Genomic DNA, 20,943 nt, shown 5'->3' with positions numbered 1-20,943 from the left:
AACAGAGCTGGGAAAAGGGCGGCTTTGTTGACCAAACCAAAGCAGAGGAGGCGGCAGGAGCAGGCTTGGAATTCAAACGGGAAGGAGATTTACCGGAGGATGAGAAAATCTTTCATCTGCTCAGATCGAAAAATCCGCTTGAGAGACTCATCAAAGATGGTTTTGTGAAGGCGGTTGGTCACGACGAGCTCCCCTAACCGGTACCAGCAGCGCTGCAGTGCTCCCGAAGGTAACCTCTCCTCCGGGGCAGCAACTTTCGCCAATGATGTGCTTTTGCCTTGAAGGAAGGCGGGGTTAGGAGTCAGTGTCGGGGCCATAAATACGAGGGTCCTATGTCAGGGAAGCAGAAGTCAGTGCACAGCACAGAGCCGGCGTTAGAGGGATCCCCGAGCCCGCTGCGCCGCTCGCTGCCGGCCGGGACCGGACCCGACCCGCTCCGCTCCAGGCGTCATGAGCCGCGCAGCCGCCGCGCTGGGGCCGCTGCCCGCGCTGCTGCTGCTGCTGCTGCCGGCGCGCACGGCGCTGCTGGCTGGGGCCTGCAGTTGCGCGCCCGCGCATCCCCAGCACCTCATCTGCGACGCGGCCCTGGGTGAGTGCGAGCGGCGCCGGGAGCGCGGGGCTGTGGCTGAGGGCGGTGCGATGCGATGCGGGGAAGCACGGCCACAACCGGCCGAAACGGCTGCATTAGTTAGTGACTTCTTACTCTGAACCAGAACTGCTTCTCTACTGCGTCCTAACGTGGAGCAGGCAGGGGGAACACCTGGACTTTCACATGGCTGCTGTTAACAGCACCCGTAGTTACTAGAGCCGCTAAATGCTCGCTATGTATAAACCATGCATAGGGGTGTTTTACTAACAAATCGGGAGGACGGCATCCCCAGGACATAAAATAACAGCCCCCGGTGCTACGTATTGAAACACTCGGTCTCTGTTCTGCTCCACCCCAACTGCTTTAATCGGCTCCTGGATTACTTTGTCATTTTCTAATACTTGAGCAGGACAGTGATGGGCTCTTTATTCTCTACAGCCAAACTGGCAGCAGCACCGCTGTACGAATGCAACTTCCCATCGTTAGGACAACTGTGTCTCATGATACTCACTCTGCACTGGGGTTGGGAAGCAACTCACAGAAAGAAACTCAAGATCTCAAAATTAGGGATAAGAAAATGTGTCATTTTGCAGTCCTTTGATTTCCCAGCTCAAGCTAAGGCTGGTTTAGCTTCCGTCTAGTGTGGCCAGTAAATGTAGAACATGAGTTTCCAAAGTGTCACAAAATTAGCATCTCTATGGGCAGGCAGTACTTTCTGCATACTGATTAATGGCTTTTATACCCTGACACAAAATCTTTGTGGCCATGACCGACTCTGAGCTCTGTTTGTGGCCATCAGTTAAATTGGGTTTTAATTTGCTCGTGTTAAGCAGTGTTTTCCATGGAGTTACCTCCACCAAGCATTACAAACTTGGGCTTGTTTAAGGTGGGACAGAAAACAGAACTTGTGCGACCAGGAGCTTAACTCTGTATGTGCACATTGAGCCATATTCCTCTGCTGCATTCCTGGACATCAGAAAGTGATGGCTTTTAGACTTATTGTAGAGATTTTCCCAAACAAAAAAAAAAATAAATCACAATATAGAGGAAACTCAAAATGCTCATTCTGAGGCATCTTCCTCAGGAAAGTTATTCTGGCCATTCCTATGGCAGATAGTAAGATTTATTCTAGTCTTAGATTCATTTTACAAATGGCAGCTATAGGCTTTCATATCTAAATACTGAAGCTCGTAAAACACAACTGCTTTGTATTTGGACTTGATGCCCAAGCTCTCACGTCTATAAATGTTCCTGTTTAAGTAAACTGCTCCTTTTGGCTACGGAACATTCATATCAAGGATCCCTTTGTTTAATATCTGTCACTTTAAAACAGTATTTCTATATATTATAAAATGTCAGAGACATGTAGGTATCCTTTCATATAAATATGTGCATACATGGTTTTATACATTCATATGCATAAAACCTGCCCTAAAGTGTTTAAGGGTGAATTATTTGCTTTCCTGTGGCAACACCATCTTCCATAAACAAAGTCACTTTAAAGGATCTGTGGAAGACCAGTGGAGCTATGTGCCCCGTGTAAGAGGAATCCCTCCTAACCAGGGTGCCAGAGGTGGCTCCTCCAGCCTGCTGCCTGCAGCCGTGGGTTTAGATGCCATGTGTGGGAGCAGGCTGCAGGCTGGGGCTGCCCATGGGAAGGGGCAGCACCATCCCCTGGGAACTGGGGCTGGGCCTCTGCTGTTTGATGCATAGTGGGTCTGAAGCCACCTGGTTCTGAAGAGGGACTGGGAAGCTCACACTGTGCCAGTAAGCATCCTGTGCTGCAGCATAACTGAAACCTCTCCTCCATAGCACCATATTGAAAGATATTTGGAGGGGTGGGGGGGTGGGTGTTTAAGATGTAATAAGATTAAAGATTAAACTGAAAATCCGTACTCCCATTTCAACACTTTCATACTTCCAAAAGGTTAAACAAAGGGACAGCTCTTCAGCTACCAAGATCTATGGGAGTCGAGTGTTAATCCAGCTGTTTGCTGAGACTCTTCTGTTTTTTCAGTGATTGAATTCATCCATCCATCCATCCATCCATCCATTTACCCACAAACACATTCAAGTATTTCCTCACAGAACATCCAGCACATCTCCTTTAGAAGAAAGAAACCATGAGATGCCTCTAACTTCCACAGCAAAATAAAAGCTGAGACAAACCCAAAGCACACACTTGGGTCACTGCATTATTTCTCAGTTCACTCTCTACCATTTTACATTTCCTTTGATCACTTGTCATTTGGGTGGAGTGAAAATGGAGGTGGAAGGGGCTGAGTCATTAGACACTACTTTAGCCATTAACTGAATGTGTGAAGCCACTCAGCAAGCTTAGCATTTATATGAGAAAAACAACAAGCTGATAAAGTAATTTAAGTCAAGGACAAGCTCTTCTCACTTTTTTTGTTCCTGTGATTAATGCTGTGATACCTTGGCTTTTACTGCCAGGAGGGTTTTGTGGCTCTGTTCTCTTTCTAAACACCCACACAACCTGAGTAACTTGATAGAAGTAACAGGCTTTCGACAGACCTAGAGTAAAAGAGAGCTGCTGGTCCTGCTGAACCTAAATAAGGAATAAGTGAAGAGCCCCGCAGGTGTTACATGGCTGTTAACACTGCAAGGATGGGTATGTAATGATGGGCAGTAAGTCAGGAGTGCCATGGCAGTCCTGCCATCTATCCGAGTTTGTGAGTTCATCTGCCCACTTAGCTGTACCAGGGTGTGAATTTGTACAAATCTGAACTTCTCAGTAGCCTTAAACTTCACAGAGAGGCCAATCCTCATTTGAAGGAAGTGCCTGGCACCATGAAGATACACACCTGTTATCCCTCTTGTGTTCTTCTAACTGGTGCCCAGGCCCTCCTAAAAGGTGCTGAATGCCTCCAAACCCCAAAGAACACCCATATTTCTCAAGAGGACTTTCACTGGGCATGGAGCTGGCAGGTTTGTGACACTGCAATTCCATGCACTGCACTGCTCATTGCCAGTGCTGAGCCCTGTGCCCCTGAAGCATCCAGGAGGCCTTCTCCATACTGCAATGAAACGTGGTGAGGACATGCTGGTTAAGGTTTCAAATCCAGTAGCAAGGCACCATAGTGTCAAGCCAATGAAAGAAAATTCCTCTGATAATGGCTCTTTTTGGAGAGAACCATGGATGCAATTGAGTTTATCAGGTAGTGTTGAGATACCAGATTTCCCTTTTACCACTGACTTCAGTCTTCCTATACTAACCCAAACCAACCTTCACATCAAATTAGACAATCTGGAGAGAGAAATGGTAACTGAAGAGAGGACCAATTCCTTTCCAAAGTTGGACACTTTTAAATCATGCTGGCTTTCCCCCTTAGGCATAAGCAAGGTTATATTTTGGACAGCAGGATGAACGTGTAAGCACTTTGCATTTCTTAGATATATAACACCAGTACCCTCCCTTTCAAGTCAGATGTGTTCTTTCTGATTTAAACTGTCTTACTGTTGTTTCTTCTTAAACATCTATATAAAAATGGTATTTTTCTTGAATACTGGGCACCACATTCCAACAGAACTGAAAGACCTCGAGTACAAATCAGTATATAATATAGCTTCAGAGCACAGTTCTATAGCTTTGGAGAAGGGTGGCACATTTCAAGTATGAGGGAAGCTTTACAGCTGGAGCTTGGCAGCATTTTCAGCCTGTTAAAATCACTGAGATCAGGCATTGTAAAGATGTGCGAGATGATAAATCGGGTTTTAATCACATATAAAAAGAACAGTAAAAATCATATTTAAGCACACCAGAATTAAATTTGCAAAGTCAGCTCCCCCAGGATAAAATTACAATACACTATGTCTTTATTACTGCATTTCCTAATAAAAATTCCACTGCTCAGTGTCCCCCAGTTTTGCCTCTCTGCATCATAATATCTAGTTTTGTACTGGAGTGGATTAATTTGTACATTATTAGAGAGGGAAGTAACTGCCCTGATGGGAAAAATCAGCGTTGGAAAACGTATCAGAAATGCAGACAGTGTTTCTTCCAAGTTAGGTGAGAGAAGGTGAACAGGGACACGAGAGTAGACTTTTCTGTTTCATTTTTACTGTATTACGTTGCAGGCACTCACCATATTGTTAATCTCAGAGAGACTACTTGCTGTGAGCAGTGTGATTATGCAGATAGGACACCTGCATGTTCAAGCTGATGAGCACCTGCAGTGGGGGTTTTGACACAAAATGAAGCAGCTCTGTAATGAATCTTCACGTGGTTGGGAGTAGAGCATTCACACAGCTGTAACCACACCATGGACCAGAAGACCATTACAGACAGGAATGCAGACCTTCATCTTCAAGGGGGGGGGGTGTCAGCAGTGCCCCAACACCTCCTGACTCCTGAAGGCCATGCTTGAGGGAGCAGGCAGAGCGTGGCACATCCTAGGTCACAGACCCCACTAACAGACCTGGGGTCACCTAGCTTATAGCACAGAGTTGCCTACAGTCTTTTAGACTCTCCTCCATAGCACAGAAAGGTTAAAGCACTTGGCATATGATCTGCATTTACATTATTGTCTTGCCAAAGGGAGGCTTCCTAGCAAGGTCCTTCCTCTAGAGTGAGCAATCGGTGACAACAACGCATAGGTTAGTCCTGAAGTAGCTTGTCACCAATGAAAGGAATTACACAGCTATCATTTCTCAGGGGTCCCATTCCCCCAAAATGAAAGCCGAGTTTCTGTTCCAAGAGTTGTGACTTCCATTATAGCAATAATGCACTGGACTTTTGCTGTTCCTATTCTCTCTCAAACAACAACAGCACTGCACCTGAGCATCCTTCTTGCACAAATAATTACGAGAAAGAAGCTGTGAGACTCTATTACCATAGATAATCATAGAATCCCAGACTGGTTTGGGTTGGAAGGGACCTTAAAGCTCAGCCACTTCCAACCCCTGCCATGGGCAGGGACACCTTCCACTAGAGCAGCTTGCTCCAAGCAACCCGGCAAGATATTAGTGCCATTGACAGAGCATGCTGCCAGAGCAGTATTTTCAGAGCCCTGACTATATTAACCAGTGAATCCTCTTAAAACCAGCTAGAAATTATACTACACTCAAAAGCGATGTGATTCCTGTTTGGTAGGTTTAATGCAGAGGTGCTGAAAGCGAACAATCCTCTCAGCCTCACGTCCTCAGCAAGTGGCTGAGAAAAGCTGAATTCAGTCCTGTGCCCAGCTGAGCCCCACGATGTTCAGAGAGCAGTGCTGGGATGTAGGGATCAGAAACAGTCGCACCCTTCCTATGGCCACTTTTTGTTATAGGACTAAGTTCATTAATAAAAATTATTGAGAAATAGACATTTTACTGTTAACACACACTTCAACAGACTCATAAATGATGGAGATACCAAACCTACCGTTCACCTATTTTGGCTGGACAACACCCTGCCGAAGTCAGTTACAGAGAAGGGGATAGTTTTCCTTACTTCTCCAAGTACGAAAGAAACACATAGTGACATTTTTCACTTGTCTCTGATGTATACTTTTATATACATCTATAGTATTCACAATGAAATTTAAACCCCCTAGACAATATGAACCCTCGGGAGTTATCTAATTTGAAGTAGCTACTGATGCACTTCAGTGAAGCTCTTAATACAGTACCCGCAACCCTGGAAAGGCCCATCCCTGGTACAAACTGCCTCTTACAACACAGTTACAACTGTGGTACATACACATTCGTGGCATCAGAGCCTGACTTCTAGATGCCATCCAAAAACCCCCAAACTGCCTGCAGTGACTGCAGAGATACGGTGCTGTTAATCACTACTTACAACTGCACGTATTCGTCCTAGTCTTTGCTGAATGTTCAATAGAGCACCTCACTATTCACTCTCGGTGAATAGCTTTAGTGCTGCTATGGGAATAGCAGTATGAGTCCTTCTGTTTGCAGCTAACACTTGGCAAACTCTTGGTGAAACAGCTTTCTAGGATAAAGACCAATTTCCTCTTTAGGAGGAGGAAGTATTACCTGAATTAGACCTACAAATAACCCTACATCGGCTCGAGGTTTGGAGACAGAAGCAAGCATTTTGAGAACTTACTTCAGAATCCCATGTCTAGTTAGCTTCCTAACTTACTTGTCAGTTCTGAATTCAAGACTAGACTGGCATTGCCAATAACATGGAAGCCTAAGAAGTAATTTCCCATCTCCTGCAAATTACTGCTCTTAGAACCCTGCCATACAAGCATGAAAACAGGGCTCTCTCTGTAAAAACAGTCACTCTCCTTCCCTTTGCTCACTGGATTTCTTCATGGCAGTGTTCCCAACAGCTTCAAAGCTGTAAAATGAGGTGGCATCATGAAACTGAACAACCGGACAGGATTCTACGGAGCCAAATCCACTGAGCACGACCCTCCTGTCAATTAGAGCACGGCTGACAACCGCAGAGTAACGTAGCTTTCATGGAAAAACCAGAGCTGAGCATGGTGTAGAAACATGAAATCGCAGAAGAATTATGCTGATTTAGGAGTACCTCAGTAACACTGACTCATTGCTGAATATGCTGTAAATGCAGGATAAGGAAATTCAGGAACTGGGGGACTTCTATTGAAAAGCATGCATTGTAATGCTCAGAAACTCAAGCCCAATATTCTATACACACACTGGGGGGAAAACACAATTCAAGATTAGAGACAAAGATTAAAATATAAATAAATAATAGAAGATGAAAGACTGCCAAACTCTTAATCCTATTAATTCACCAACCTTAATCCCTAACTTCTTCATTAAAACATATCTCAATAATGCGGTGTTTCTTCTGCACGGAGGAAGGGGCATGCAGCTATGAATGGAAATCTACAATAACATTATGTATGTTGCTCTACAGGCTTTGGAGTATAAAGAGAGTGTTATTCTTCAGCTGAAATTAGGCAGATGTTGATTACCAGTCAAATGATGTGGTATTGAGGCTTGCAAAGTATTTCTGGTAACATGAGCAGCAGCTGTAAAAACAGCGCAGGAAAATAAAACTGACCTTGAACAACATTAGGAAATCAGGCTATTTTTAAGGTTACATTTAAGTTTATCTGTTAAAAACACACTCCCCTCCTCTGTCTGGAAGTCTGTAAAAACTAGATCTTAAACTCTCACTCTCATAAATTGAATCTACTCTCCTAATTAATAGGAAATAGAACCACATAATCCTCTGGTTTAACTGGGAAGCCAAACTCCATCAACTCCTGCCTTCAATACAAGGAATTTTTGGATCCCGAGCCAAAAACACACAGAGAGTCACAAAATCCTGACCTACCTGAGAGCCCTAATGAGCTTAAGCGTAGGCCTCCTACGTTCTGAAAGCATCAGATGGAAATGCATTTTGGCTGCAGTTTGGTAATGCAGTTTTGTGTTACCAAAACACGAAAGAGTAACTGAATTCTACAAAGCATTTACATTGAACAACAGTACCATGCAAACTAATATCCGTATGAAATGGTAGTAACATAATCCTTGGTATCTGCTTTATTGACTTCAGAAGCATTGCTGGGTTTTTTGGGACAGTGAGTAATTGCAGTAATTCTCAATAAAGATGCCATGAATAATGAATGATGAAATGTCCCCACTTACCATGTCACAAAGAAAGGTGTTTCACTGCTGTTGTCTATAACTAAAGACTAGTGGCTAGGATCAGTTGGTAGAGGGACCCATACTGATCGACACACAAAACCTTTTCCAATGTATTTGGGACCTATCCCTTCAATGTCCAATACGTGGCTCTATCTCCTTATTTCTCTCCTAGTTTTCTATTTTGGGTTGATGAATGATGAATGACGAAATGAATGATGAAATATCCCCACTTATCATCTCAAAAAGAAAGGTGTTTCACTGCTGTTGTCTACAACTAGAGACTAGTGGCTAGGATCAGTTGGTAGAGGGACCCATACTGATTGACACACAAAACCTTTTCCAATGTATGTGGGACCTATCACTTCAATGTCCAATATGTGGCTCTATCTCCTTACTTCTCTCCTAACACAGTTACAGATGTGATTGTTAGGTCACCACACTTACCCTTCTCATGCTGGAAGCACCACCAGGACTAGGCAATACTCTTCCATACACTGCTTTCCATAGAAGAAAGGAAAAAAGCCTACTATTGTTAAAGTTATGCTCTTCTGCAACATGAAAGCGCCTTCAGATCCTAGCTGGCATAAACATCTTTTGAACTAAAGATTCCTTGACTTTGGGTCTAGGAGCTGTGGAGGCAGAGTGAATATTAACAATGTGTAGACTTACAGATCAGAAATCCATCCTGCAAACACAGAGGAAAAGAGTTTTTCAGATCCCCTCAGTACTGGGCCAGCTTTGCTCCTGGTACATTCCGTTTATATCTAAAATTGAACTAGTAGAGCAGCTTCGAACATCTGAGTTGGGTTAGAGACTGGAAATGAAACTACTGTTTGCTGATCTGTCTTGTTGAAAGGAGAATCGATAGATGAGCTGTTTGCTGAACACACTGGCTCTTTTTCAGCTGTTTAAAGCATTCAGTCACACCTTGCTCGGCTCTCGAAAGAGAAAACTGTTAGGTTTCCACTGCCAGAAGAGTAAGTATGATCTAGCACCTCAGCAGATAGCCTGAAGTAATCATCTCTCTCTCTACTGAAGACTGAAACAATTAAAAGCTTTGCATAAGGATTCAGAAATCAACACCACAAAAGAATGGTTGCATTCTCCTGCATGTTGTAAGCATCAAAAGCAAGAACTGTGTGGACAAGTGCACTGGATAGCTGTGACAACATCAGACATGGGCCAGATGTGCCAGATTTATCCTCAAAGCAGTGTATTGTTAGATCTGTCTCATCACCAAGCTGGTGTTGGCGTCAGTTGTTTGTCAGCACTCCCACGGGGACCGAGCAGTCATCTTTGCTGACTTTGATCTTTGTCCATTCTGACTTAATGCATCAGTTTTCATGCAGCCCCTAGACTCAACTTCCAACCTACCTCCTCCCTCCAAGATCTGCTGTAGAAGAAGAGAAAAATACATGAATCCTATCAAAAAAATACATGAATCCTATCAAAAAAATACATGAATCCTATCAAAAAAATACATGAATCCTATCAAAAAAATACATGAATCCTATAAAAAAAATACATAAATCCTACTGGGGTGATGATGCTGGCCAGCAAACTTTGATTAAAAAAAACCCTCAAACACAGCAAAACCAACTGATGGTAAAGCATGTGGACACCCATGGCAGAAGTGCTCTCTAGATGATGCCATAGAAAGAATCACGACTGTTGTAAACTATAAAAGCATATCCATATAAATAGAGGAGCAGAATGAAACAGGCATGTTTTGAATTAAAAGAACAGAGCCTAAAACACATGGATGCCAAATTCTTCTTTAAAGAAGTTAAAAGTAGTCCAATAACAAACAGAAGATGAAGCCCTTGCAGTAAATTCCTAACAGCCAGATTCTGAAAGATCACAAATAAATCTGAGTCAATTTGCTAAGTGCAAGCTGCCTCTGAGTTTAACTCTGATTAGTTATCCTGAATAAAGATAAAGATTTACATGCCTCCCAGTGGAAAATCAAGTAACTGTAGCAATGAACAGAAAATTAGGTTTTGAAGACAGAGTACAGACCTTTCTGCATGCAGTACAGGTCATTTCAACTCAGAATCTGTGAAATGGAGTTACAGCACTAGCAGAGCTTTTTTTGGACTCAGAGCAGAGAAAAATGAAGAAAATTGTAAGTGGGAATGGGATAAAAAATGGCATTTTTATGAGCCTGCAGTTGGCAAATGGTTCAGCATGAACAGAGAAACCAGGGGATTTGCTGTTAAAGGACGTGCTTTCAAAAGGCCTTAAACATTTCAGGTTAAGGGCAGCTTATTAAGCCATAACATAATTCTCCTGGTACTGGCACTTGATACTATTACTCATTACTTTGTTTCATTGAAAAGCAGCAGATGCCATTCCTGCTCCAAGCAACGCATGTAACACAGGCAAAGATTTCCACAACTACGTCCCACATCAATGGACACACGTGTTCTCTTACTTAGTGACTAGCATGTCTATGCTACAGACACATGTGCTGCATTTCCCACCTCTCTTTTCAGAGGTTTCAACTAACCCAGATGGCATTTCATTTGGATACAAATCAAATACTGCAATACAATGTAAGGAAAATCTCTCCATTCTCTTAAGTTATTTCTAAGTTTCCAAAACAATCTGCTTTAAAAATATCAGTGTATGTAAAGCTGCACATTAGGCAGGTAATTAAACATTTTAAAACATTGTGTTCATGTCAATCAATCAGTAACTTTTGTCTTCTTTTGGCCAACTTGCCCCCATTCTTTTACAGAATACAAAATGTTTTAGCACTTGTATCCTACAAGGAGGGGATGGTCCTGGATTGCACTGATCACTGATAGAGGAGCAGTGACAGGGTGTTAATAAAGCCCATTCTTAATTCTATAGGCGAACACTCTGAAGACAGTGCAACTCTTGACTGGGTTTTGTCCTGGCTGTACTGTAACCTGTGGCACTACCAGCACTGTCCTGCAGTCTCTAGTTATTGCAAAGTAATTTAGCCCAATATTCAAATGACAGTCATCAGTACTATGTCACTGATTAGTTGATCAATTCTGGAAGCTTCCCTTATGATACTGCAAAATAAATCAAAGCACATAAAATTAATTAAGCCTTTTATAGTTAATTTAAATGCTTTTAGAAACAGGCATCTGTTCATCAGATGGCGTGAAGCTGTATTAGCACCAGTGAGACATGCAGCTAAGAAGGGAGATGATTCCCATTTCATAGTGAGGGCTGCAAAAAGAGCATACAGACAGTTTGACACCTGTTTTAGAAGTCCTTCCCCTCTCCTCTCTTCAGACTGAAGGATGGAGATTGTAGACTGAAGGATAAAGTGGGCACCCAGCAGTCACACAAGCCTGTCACCACAGCACGGGAAAGGCCACTCGCAGAGCACCCCTGGGTGGCCCGCAGAGCCCAGCTTCACTGCAGTTGTCTCCTGCTTTACTGTGCAATTACTTCCTGTGCTGGATCTAGAAACTTCACCTTTACAGCTCCGAACGAACAACTTGGGCTCTGTTCTCCTGATGTTCTTTCCATAAAGACTTTCAGCGAGCATATGAGATGCACTACAGCCTCCGTCACATTCCAACCATGGTTTCAGGAGCCTATGGCCAGAGCAGCAGAACGGCTCGAGTGTAGGAACAGAGGCAACTTCTGCATGCACTGGTATTTACTTCCTTTGGTTATAGAAAATAGTGCTGGATCTCCCAGAAGTGTCTGCAATGAGGCCAAATCCCGAAAGCAGACCTTTCGCTAACCCCTTTTGAGAAAAAGTCTATATAAGCTTTTGATAATACCCCCCCCCAAGAAACCCTCCTCCCCCCAGAAAATCCACATGGCTTTTGGACAAGAAGAATTTTTGAACTGAAACATCAGGTTCTGAATAAACTCAACATCTCTGTGGATGGGGCTCCTGCACTTGTTCCTGTGCATATATTTCCCTTAACCCAAAGAAGTTCTGATAGACAGAGACGCAGGCAGAAGTTTTAAGTAATCCTTGAGCAGAAGGCTAAGCAGAAACAGCTGCATCTTGTGCATGTGAATGTTTTCATTCTGCTAAAAGGACCTATTTTTATAGATAAAAGTTCATTTGAATACAGGGGTTTTCAAAATGACATAGAGACATATTATGTGCCCATAGCTCTATTTCACCCTGCATACTCTGATAGTAATTTCAGAAAAACACTTGGGTTTTCTATTTTTGCACACCTATTTTTGCTTTCTTCTGTTGTTCCCATAAATAATAAGGATGCTGTCCTCAACCCATCCACCACATGACCTTACGCTTTGATTTAGATCCCTCTCCTTGTGCCACTTGTTCCTTTTCCCTACAAGAGCAATAGTGTCTGGCAACACCTTGATCAAAGTGTCAGGCATTAAAGAGACAGGTAGAAGTAAGTGCTCAAAAAACACTCCTCATGTTTTAGGTAATTAAATGTAAGGGCTAAAGCGAGACAATAAGTGTAAGAAAAAAATAATAGCCACATGAGCCATTATTACAACCTTGTTCATAACCTTTTAGTAACTTACACCTTTCTCTTCCTGTCAACGTAGTTTTTGAAGTCTCATTTGTAGCAAAGATGATGCTGATTATAAGGCTTATAAAATTCCCTGATTTCTTGAGACAAAGACCACTTAAAAGCAGTGAAGATTAAATTTCTGCTCAGGTAGCTAGATAGCTAACGGAGCCTGAAGTAACCTGGAGGCTACAGCTGAAACACAGACGCCTGCTGGAAGGATGTTGCTGCTCAGAGGCGGCAAGTTGCCACTACGGATTCAGCATAGCTCATGGGAGCCAAGAGCTGCAGCGTGAGTAAGGCTCTGAGGCTCTGCCCAAGCCCTGTGTGGCTTCCATCACATCAACCTCCTTCCACTTCAGTCACCTGAGACAACCTTCAGCTCCACGGTGGGGAGGAAGGTTTACACTGTAGGAAAGTACCGTGAGTTAAAATAGGAGCTCAGCAGAAACACAGCGTCCCACCACTGGAATCCTGGAGTCAAATACTATGTCTTTTGGAAAACCATACATATTTTTAAGGCAGAACAAATCTGCAGCAGACTGAATGACTGACATTAGAACATGCAGACCACGCAGATGTATTTCATACATGCAAATTTCTCATAAGGAACCAATAACAGTCCAAGATAAAATGACATTATTACAATAAACAACCACAGGTTGTTCTCAGTCGAACAGAGGAGAAGCCAAGTCATGGCATACTTGGAACTATGTCTTGAAAAGAAGTGCAGACGAGGAGGAATTCTAAGCTATAACCACCATCTGAACCACGAGTGGAGTGAGGGAGATGGTGGGGCCCAGGAATGCTGCATCAGGAAGTGCTTGTGGTTAAAAACAGAAGCAACCACATGAATAAGAGGTTTCAGGAGACAGCGAGACGACACTGATTGCAAAAAAATATTAGAGCACAGAAAAAGAAAACCAAGAATTAAAAGGCCCAAAAAGATCCGTGCACATTTGAGTCTGGTTTCAGGAGAACAGAGAAGTAAAACCCAACTAACTAAAGATGTAGGCATCCTGTAACAATAAAACTTTCCCTTCTTTGAAAGAAATCTCAGTTTGGTCTTCCTTCCCCATCTGGAAGCTTTCTCTTACACAAACAAATGAGTGAAAGCACACAACATAGAACAGTTTTACTTTTCTTCTGCATACCCAGTAAAAGATCCCTTAATGACAACCCCCCCAACGTTACACTTTCAGCCTTGCGTAACTCTGTGGAGACCCTTTGAGCTATCACTGATCATCTGGAAGGTTTCTCTCAGATGTTAACATGCGGAATCTAATAAAACTATGAAAATGAGTAATGTTTCAATATTAAACACAAGGGGGGAAGCAGCTTTAATTATCCCACAAATGTTTGCATTGAGTAGGCAGGAAAAGATTTCCTGCGTATAAACCATGTTATGGTATTAAGAAACTAATGGAGCTTGCTCCTAGCTGCTGTCTCAGCCCTTACCTTTTACACTGAATGAACTCTTTAATGAGAGGACCTCTTTTTAGAGCAGTCAGGATGCAAAGGAAAGCATTGCAAAACAAACCAACATGATTCTAATCTGACCTTTGCAGCAGCACAGTACACACAATCCACAACACTTTTTATCTGAATTAGATCAAATATTTAAGAAGTACTGTTAATTAAAGAGATGCTGCCACTCACCATTTGAAATGAGGAATTTGCTGTTCATACTTGAAAGAACTCTTTCCTTCCAATCCAACCCATAAGTCTAAAATGCTTCTTTAAAAGAGTTTAAATGGCTTGGGAGGAGGAAGCATCATGCCAAAAGACAGAGGACTCAAGCTTTGAAGCTGTTGGCATCTGCAGCATGTTGATTATTACATCTACTTTGGTCTGCTAATAAGTGAGGAAATGAGAACTGACCGTCACTGGGTGGGACTGACCTCTATTTGGCTGTAAGGAAAACCGCAAACTGTGTTTCTTGTTCCTTTAGGTATGGTGTTTAGTGGTCAACACATTGAAGAAATGTTTGGGGGGGGGGGTTGGAAAAGCCAGATGCCAGATTTTCCTCTGCATCAGCCTGAGACATTTTTCAGGGAATGAGAAGTATGAGGATTTCACTGTAAGAGTGGTCAGACCCTGGCACAGGGGCTGAGGGAGGCTGCAGAATCACCATGCTCACAGACAGTCCGCACTCAGCTAGGACACAGCCCTGATTTGAGCTGGGCAAGAGGCTGGACCAGACTACCACAGGCTCCTTCTAACTGAACTTACTCTATGAAGCATCATGGCTGATTCACACTAATTTTGACAGAAATGGTCCCTTTCGTCATAAAAAATAAAAGCAAAATAAAACAGGAGTCTGAGAGCTGCTCTCCTACTGAAGGATACTTCTGGTCCCTGCAGATGCAGATGTCTTAGCAGAGATCCATCTCTGCCCAACTGCAAACTCAACATAGAGTTGAAGTGGGGTCTGAGGTTTGACTGTTGGTTGCTCGTCTCTGCCAGCATTCCTATCTCCCTGCAGATACAGCCTGTTCCAACAAGTACTGCATCTGCAGAGGAGCTGGAACAGTGGCATCCAGAATCAAGCAAAACCAGGACTCTGAATTCTCTGGGGGGAGAGGAGTCCCCAGAGAACATTTTGCCATATACCATGTTCTTAGAATCCTATCATTCTCTGTGCCTAATAGTCGTGGTGTATGTTAAAACAGCATACACAAGAGAGATGCCTCAAACAATCAGATTGGAAAAGAAATAATTTCCTCTTCCATGAAGTCGCATGCTTTCCTTGGTTAAAGAATAGGAAATGAGGGGCTAATTGATTTATACAGGGCAACACAACTAATGATGTGTTAAGAAAAGTGCTAAAAATCTGTAGTCTCAGAGAAGTGAATGAAAGAAGATTCTCTTCTTGTCCTCTGATTTCATGCACAAAATTGATGTTTTCGTCTTGCCTGGCATGGTCTTTCAGAGGGTTAGCTTCAAGTCTATTCAACTGATCAACAGTTCTTCCATCACCAACAGCCATGTCATTTCCCTTGCTCACTGACTGTAATGATGATGGTTTATAAAATTTTATGGGATTCAAGCCTTAAAATCTACTTCTAGGTGAAGTGTGAAACAATGCTAAAACCTATCAATGTATTTTTTGCCTTTGCTTGTAAAATCAGGCATACACTTATTTGCATTTAAATCTTCTTCTTTATTACAGTGATTCGAGCTAAAATATCCAGTGAGAAGGTGGTTCCTGCCAGTGATAATCCTCTTGATACCCACAAAATGATCCGGTATGAAATCAAACAAATAAAGGTACATGGAATCACTAAGCTATTTTGAAGTTCAATGCTGATAACCTATGCATATTACTATAGTCTAGTCCTTAAAGGCTTTAAGATGGAAAAGGCTCCAGCTGGCTCTCACTGATGTAAAACAGATCATGAACTACCTGCGTTGGGAATACACAGGAAACAGGTCATGTCTTTCAGTTAAAAGTTGTTGATGTGCATTGGTGGGGATTTTGTTCGTTGGTTGGGCTTTGTTTCTTATGCTTCCCAGGCTGTTTTATCTCTAGTTTTCCATAAAATATTGTTTCATGTTATTTGTATGACATTATATATAGATATATATATATAGATGTAATGACATTGACTGCAACCCCTTAGCAGATCATTATGAATACTACCTGTTTAAACAGTAAGTAAGCAGTCCTTCAAACTGTTATCAGTTGATCATCTCACAGGAGGTTTAGCAAGAAGAACCTATGGTAAACAAGAATATCACAAAATATTCCCAGGGGTGCTTACCACCCATAGATTCTGAGAAGGTTTTATAGTAATTTTCACAAGCCAGTTCTTTCTACCTTGCTGAAACAAGCCCCCAGTCTCTTCACCATCTGCCACTTTGTCTTCTTAAAGTATTGAGGATGTTTTGAAACGTTTCTTTACAGAGGTAAGCATATACATATCAGAGCAATTCTCTTTCCTTCCATTAGCACTTGAATCTTCTGTTGCTACTCTGCAATACTTCAGTAACATTAGAGAAATGCAAATAGCCTTGTACTTCACAAAAAAAAAGACTGAGAAGTCTAGTCTGTGTTCCCATTCTTCAGTGACAGCATGCCAAAATCTCTGATACAGATCTATACACTGGACCTGCTTTGGAGCTTCCCCCAAATTTGTCTAAGTGAAGGCCTGTTCAAAACTCAGGCATCAGTACGAGAGCTCTACTTAATTCTTCTGAGCTTCAGAAGGCAAGTAGCTGGGACTGGACAAATCAGAGAGATTTGTTTTCTAGTAAAAGATGCTCTGCATCATTACATACAGGTTTAGTCTAAAGACAAATGGGTTTTAATAGTCCCACCCTGCAACTTCTCACTTCTGGCCAGAAGAGATTCAAGAAGAGGCAGGAGCTGAGAAGATCAAATATGGATTATGAGTTAAACAAAAGATTATCATCTTAAGAAATGCTTTAACAAACATCTATGTTCAAAGCAGAGATAGCTCAGTCTTTGATTTAAAAAAAAACCAACAAAACAAACACCAAACTCATTAAATATTAACTAGATCCCCATTATACATTGCTATGGAGATATAAATATATATATGTCTTTAATAGCTAAATCAGTTTGTGTTACCTGCATAATGCCTCTTCAGTTAATTTAGATGAAGTGATGAGATACCAAAAGAAAAGCCGCACTCTACTATACACTGTAGCCCAACCCCAAGTTTCCTAATGGAGAGAGAACTCAAATCAGACAATACTGTCATAGTTACTGTGTACTAGACACCCGTGTGTAGCACCCACACCCTCAATAAGGTAGACTGAAGTGCAGCAGAAGGAGGGGATGCAAGTTTCAAAGACGGCAGGCTCAGTGTGTTTGTTTTTCCTACTAGAGTACTTCAAATTCACATCTAATCTTTTTGGATAAGAAGTCCAATGACAACAAAACTTTGGCTTTTTTTACTCCATAAATAAGGCTTCAGAAAAATGAACACATTACAGTGTATTCTCTAGAGCCCTGTACTATTTACGTCCCTTGAGGGGACTCAAGTAACTTCATTTTCCAGTGACACGGCTGTCCCAAGAGCCCCGTGACCGACGGCCGCGGCTGTCAGCACACAGCACAATGTCACCCTGGTGCTGGGGTTTCCGTGAGCTCGTTTTAGGAGATGACAGCCATGCTGAGGGTGATCAGCATCTTACGGTGCTTTCTTGCTTTTGGGCACGAGTAAATTGGTTTTGATCTAATGGCTTATATAAGAATTCTTGTCAGAGTTGGAAATGCTGGTTATGGAGCAGTGACCTGAACACTGCACAGGCTTTGATCCTGAACCCATCCACCCTAGCACTGCAGGCTAGGAATGCCAAGAGTTGGGTCCCGTTTGCCAACAGTTATTTGAGAAGGCTGCATTGGGCAAAATTCTGGCTGTGGAAAATGATGCTGCAGCACCTTGCTTAAGATCACAGAATCAAAGGATGGTTTGGGAGATGAATGCTGCCCCTGCATTACTCTGTAAATGGAGGATGCCAGTAGAAAATAAATTGAAGAGAAAGCTGCAAAAATCCATCAAAACCACTGAAAAAGCACAGTTAAAACCCCTATAATTTGAAAAAAATAAGACCTAATTTCCTTCTAAAAATGAAAAATAATGGACACATTTCGTTTAGTGTGGAGAAGAGGTCCAGTTGTTGGTATGTCCTCATATCAGTTCAGATGTTAGAACCTTTCTTGAAGGGATGCACCGTGTATTTCTTTCAGCTGTTGTTTGCAACTGCTTATTCCTGTTTTCCACTAGTGACTTTCCGTGTCTGATTGTTTTCAGATGTTTAAAGGATTTGAAAAGGTCAAGGATGTCCAGTATGTCTATACCCCTTTTGATTCGTCCCTCTGCGGTGTGAAACTAGAAGCTAACAACAAAAAACAGTATCTTTTGACAGGTAAAGTGTAACAAAACTAACGCACCCACAGAGCCAGAAGTAACTGCTCTGATTGACTGCAAGAATATGCCAGCCCTTGTGATAAAATATTTATGTTCTAAATAACACAAGCACAATGAAATGTACAGTTGTGTAAAGCTGTAGTTACACTGGGATCTGACCTGGTTTCCATCCTTCAATAAGCTTAAAGCAGTTTCAAAGGAAGGTCAGTAACCACGCCATTAGTAAATAGGAAGCATGGCATCCTTATCTGTTTAAAGCCAACAGCAGTGCTTGTCCCAGGAGTGGCAGACGTGCTTAATGAGACAACACATGCCCACACGTATGCAGACTGGGGTTCTAAGTAATTACAGATTTTTCCAGGGAGCCCCGAAAGCTAGTTTAACCTCCTGCTGCATTTGCATCCAGCTCTTGCTGGCAGATTATGAGCATCTTCTGAAATCTATTCTTAAATCTGTTACATTTATTTAGCCCCATCAGCAGAATAGTTCTCTCAGGTCTAATGACATTCCTTGAAGAAATTGTGAAACACGACCAATTTGGTGGAGTTAAAAACTTATATAGGATTTCTATACCCTATAGGTTTTACATAACTTATATAGGGGCTTTTTTAATAAGATATTCTTGCAGCTGATTTCAGTATTCAGAAAACAGTTTTATTTGCTTGCCTGATTTTTCTCATTTTCCATGCTGTAGGCCAAATTTTAAATGATGGTAAAGTCTTCATCCATTTATGCAACTACATTGAACCATGGGATGACTTATCCTTGTCTCAAAAGAAGAGTCTTAATCAGAGATACCAAATGGGCTGTGGCTGCAAAGTAAGTATAAAACAGAACACTGGCTAACAAACAGTGGAGCCTCCTCACAGGCACCAGCAGCTCTCCCTGCTGGGAACCATTCTGTACATGAACTATTCCATATTACATGAGAATAAATATTGTTTAAATGAAACCTGCAATGTGCTGACTTCATGCCCTATTTCACGTCTAGATTACGACCTGCTACATGGTGCCCTGTTCCATCACTGCACCGAACGAGTGCCTCTGGACAGACTGGCTGATAGAAAGAAAGCTGTACGGGCACCAAGCCAAGCACTATGCCTGCATCAAGAGAAGTGATGGCACTTGCAGCTGGTACCGAGGTGGTCCTCCCCCAGAGAAAGACTTTATTGACATCAGCGAACCTTAAACCCATCACTTTCTAGAAAGCCTCGGAGGCTAATTCTATCAAACACTGCACGCTCACAGCTTTGAACTGCCATCCTCTAATGTATCTGTTGCTTAGAAACAAAAACAAATTGTCCTGTACAGCTAAAGTACGAGTCTGTGGAATTGGCACTCACGCAAGATGAGGAACAAACCTCCTGGAAGTAGCTACTCTGTAAAGTTACGCTTTGTACAGAGAGGCTCAAGCTGAGAATGCGCCTCTGTGTCCTCTAAGGCACAACAAGTTTCCCTTTTACCAATATGAATGTACAAGAACAAAAGAATTGCCAGATTTTTTGTCCCCTATTTCTGTTAACTTACAGAGTTTCATTCCAGCCCCATGTTTCATTCCAGATCTTGCTGATGAACTACAGAATGTTTTATAGAACTATTTTTTCTGTATGGAAGCCTTCTGATACAAAAGAATTATTGTACAGTGTATATGTAATGTGTTATAAAAAAAGATTAAAAAAATCCCTCTATCTCCTTATCTATTGAAACAAGTTGAACAGTTTCCTGATTCAAACAATCTATGCTCTGTATTTTGTACATTACTTAAGTCATAGCTTTCTTTATCTACAATTTCATGGATAACTAAGTTAAGAAACAGCTTTGATAATCAAAATCCTCTTACCCAATTCAATATTTCTATGGACTAGGTATATTTTGGTGAAAGAAAAGCCACATGTTCTAATGCTTCAGCATTTCATGGAACCTCCACAAGTAACAACAGGCTAAAACTGCACATATTTACAGAAACCATGTGGGGCATCACAGCAGCTGCAGCACCTGATAATGCCTCTCTAAATATGTGACTAGATCATTGTATTTCAGCACTGTTAAAAGCCTTGGCTTTAGAAACTCATGTAAAAAACATATGCAATAGATACTGAATAACTTACACTGCAAGTGATTCCTTTTAAGCTCTCAACTATTCGATCATATCAAATAGATTAAATTTACATTAATGATTCACGAATACCCATCATACTCTGTCATACAGCATTCAGTAACTCATGAACTAGAGAAGTGTTACAGTGTACTTTGCTTTTTAGCGTCTTAACTTTTATGAATCGATTAGTGTAGTTCATAGCTAATCCCACACATACTTAAGTTACAAAAGTAATTCAGTTCACAGTGGTAAAACTCATGGAATTCTGTC

At 41.9% G+C, this 20,943-nt stretch overlaps 2 protein-coding genes across 2 annotated transcripts in view; one reads left to right on the top strand and one right to left on the bottom strand.

The window, feature by feature from the left end:
- SYN2 (synapsin II) overlaps positions 1-20,943 on the bottom strand; it is a 174,719-nt gene that overhangs the window by 62,987 nt on the left and 90,789 nt on the right. The window lies entirely within an intron of this gene.
- Positions 333-20,754, top strand: TIMP4 (TIMP metallopeptidase inhibitor 4). Its single transcript, XM_062620762.1, is given in 6 exon segments — positions 333-428; positions 430-589; positions 15,848-15,945; positions 18,459-18,573; positions 19,270-19,394; positions 19,567-20,754. Coding segments are annotated over 6 exon segments (792 nt in total). The 3' UTR covers positions 19,765-20,754.

The sequence above is a fragment of the Pezoporus occidentalis genome, unplaced genomic scaffold, assembly GCF_034315485.1.
Source record: "Pezoporus occidentalis ecotype Australia unplaced genomic scaffold, CSIRO_AGI_Poc_V1 ctg106, whole genome shotgun sequence".
NCBI lineage: Eukaryota > Metazoa > Chordata > Aves > Psittaciformes > Psittacidae > Pezoporus > Pezoporus occidentalis.
The sequence above is the reverse complement of the archived record's forward strand: the minus strand, read 5'-3'. Positions and strand labels throughout refer to the sequence as shown.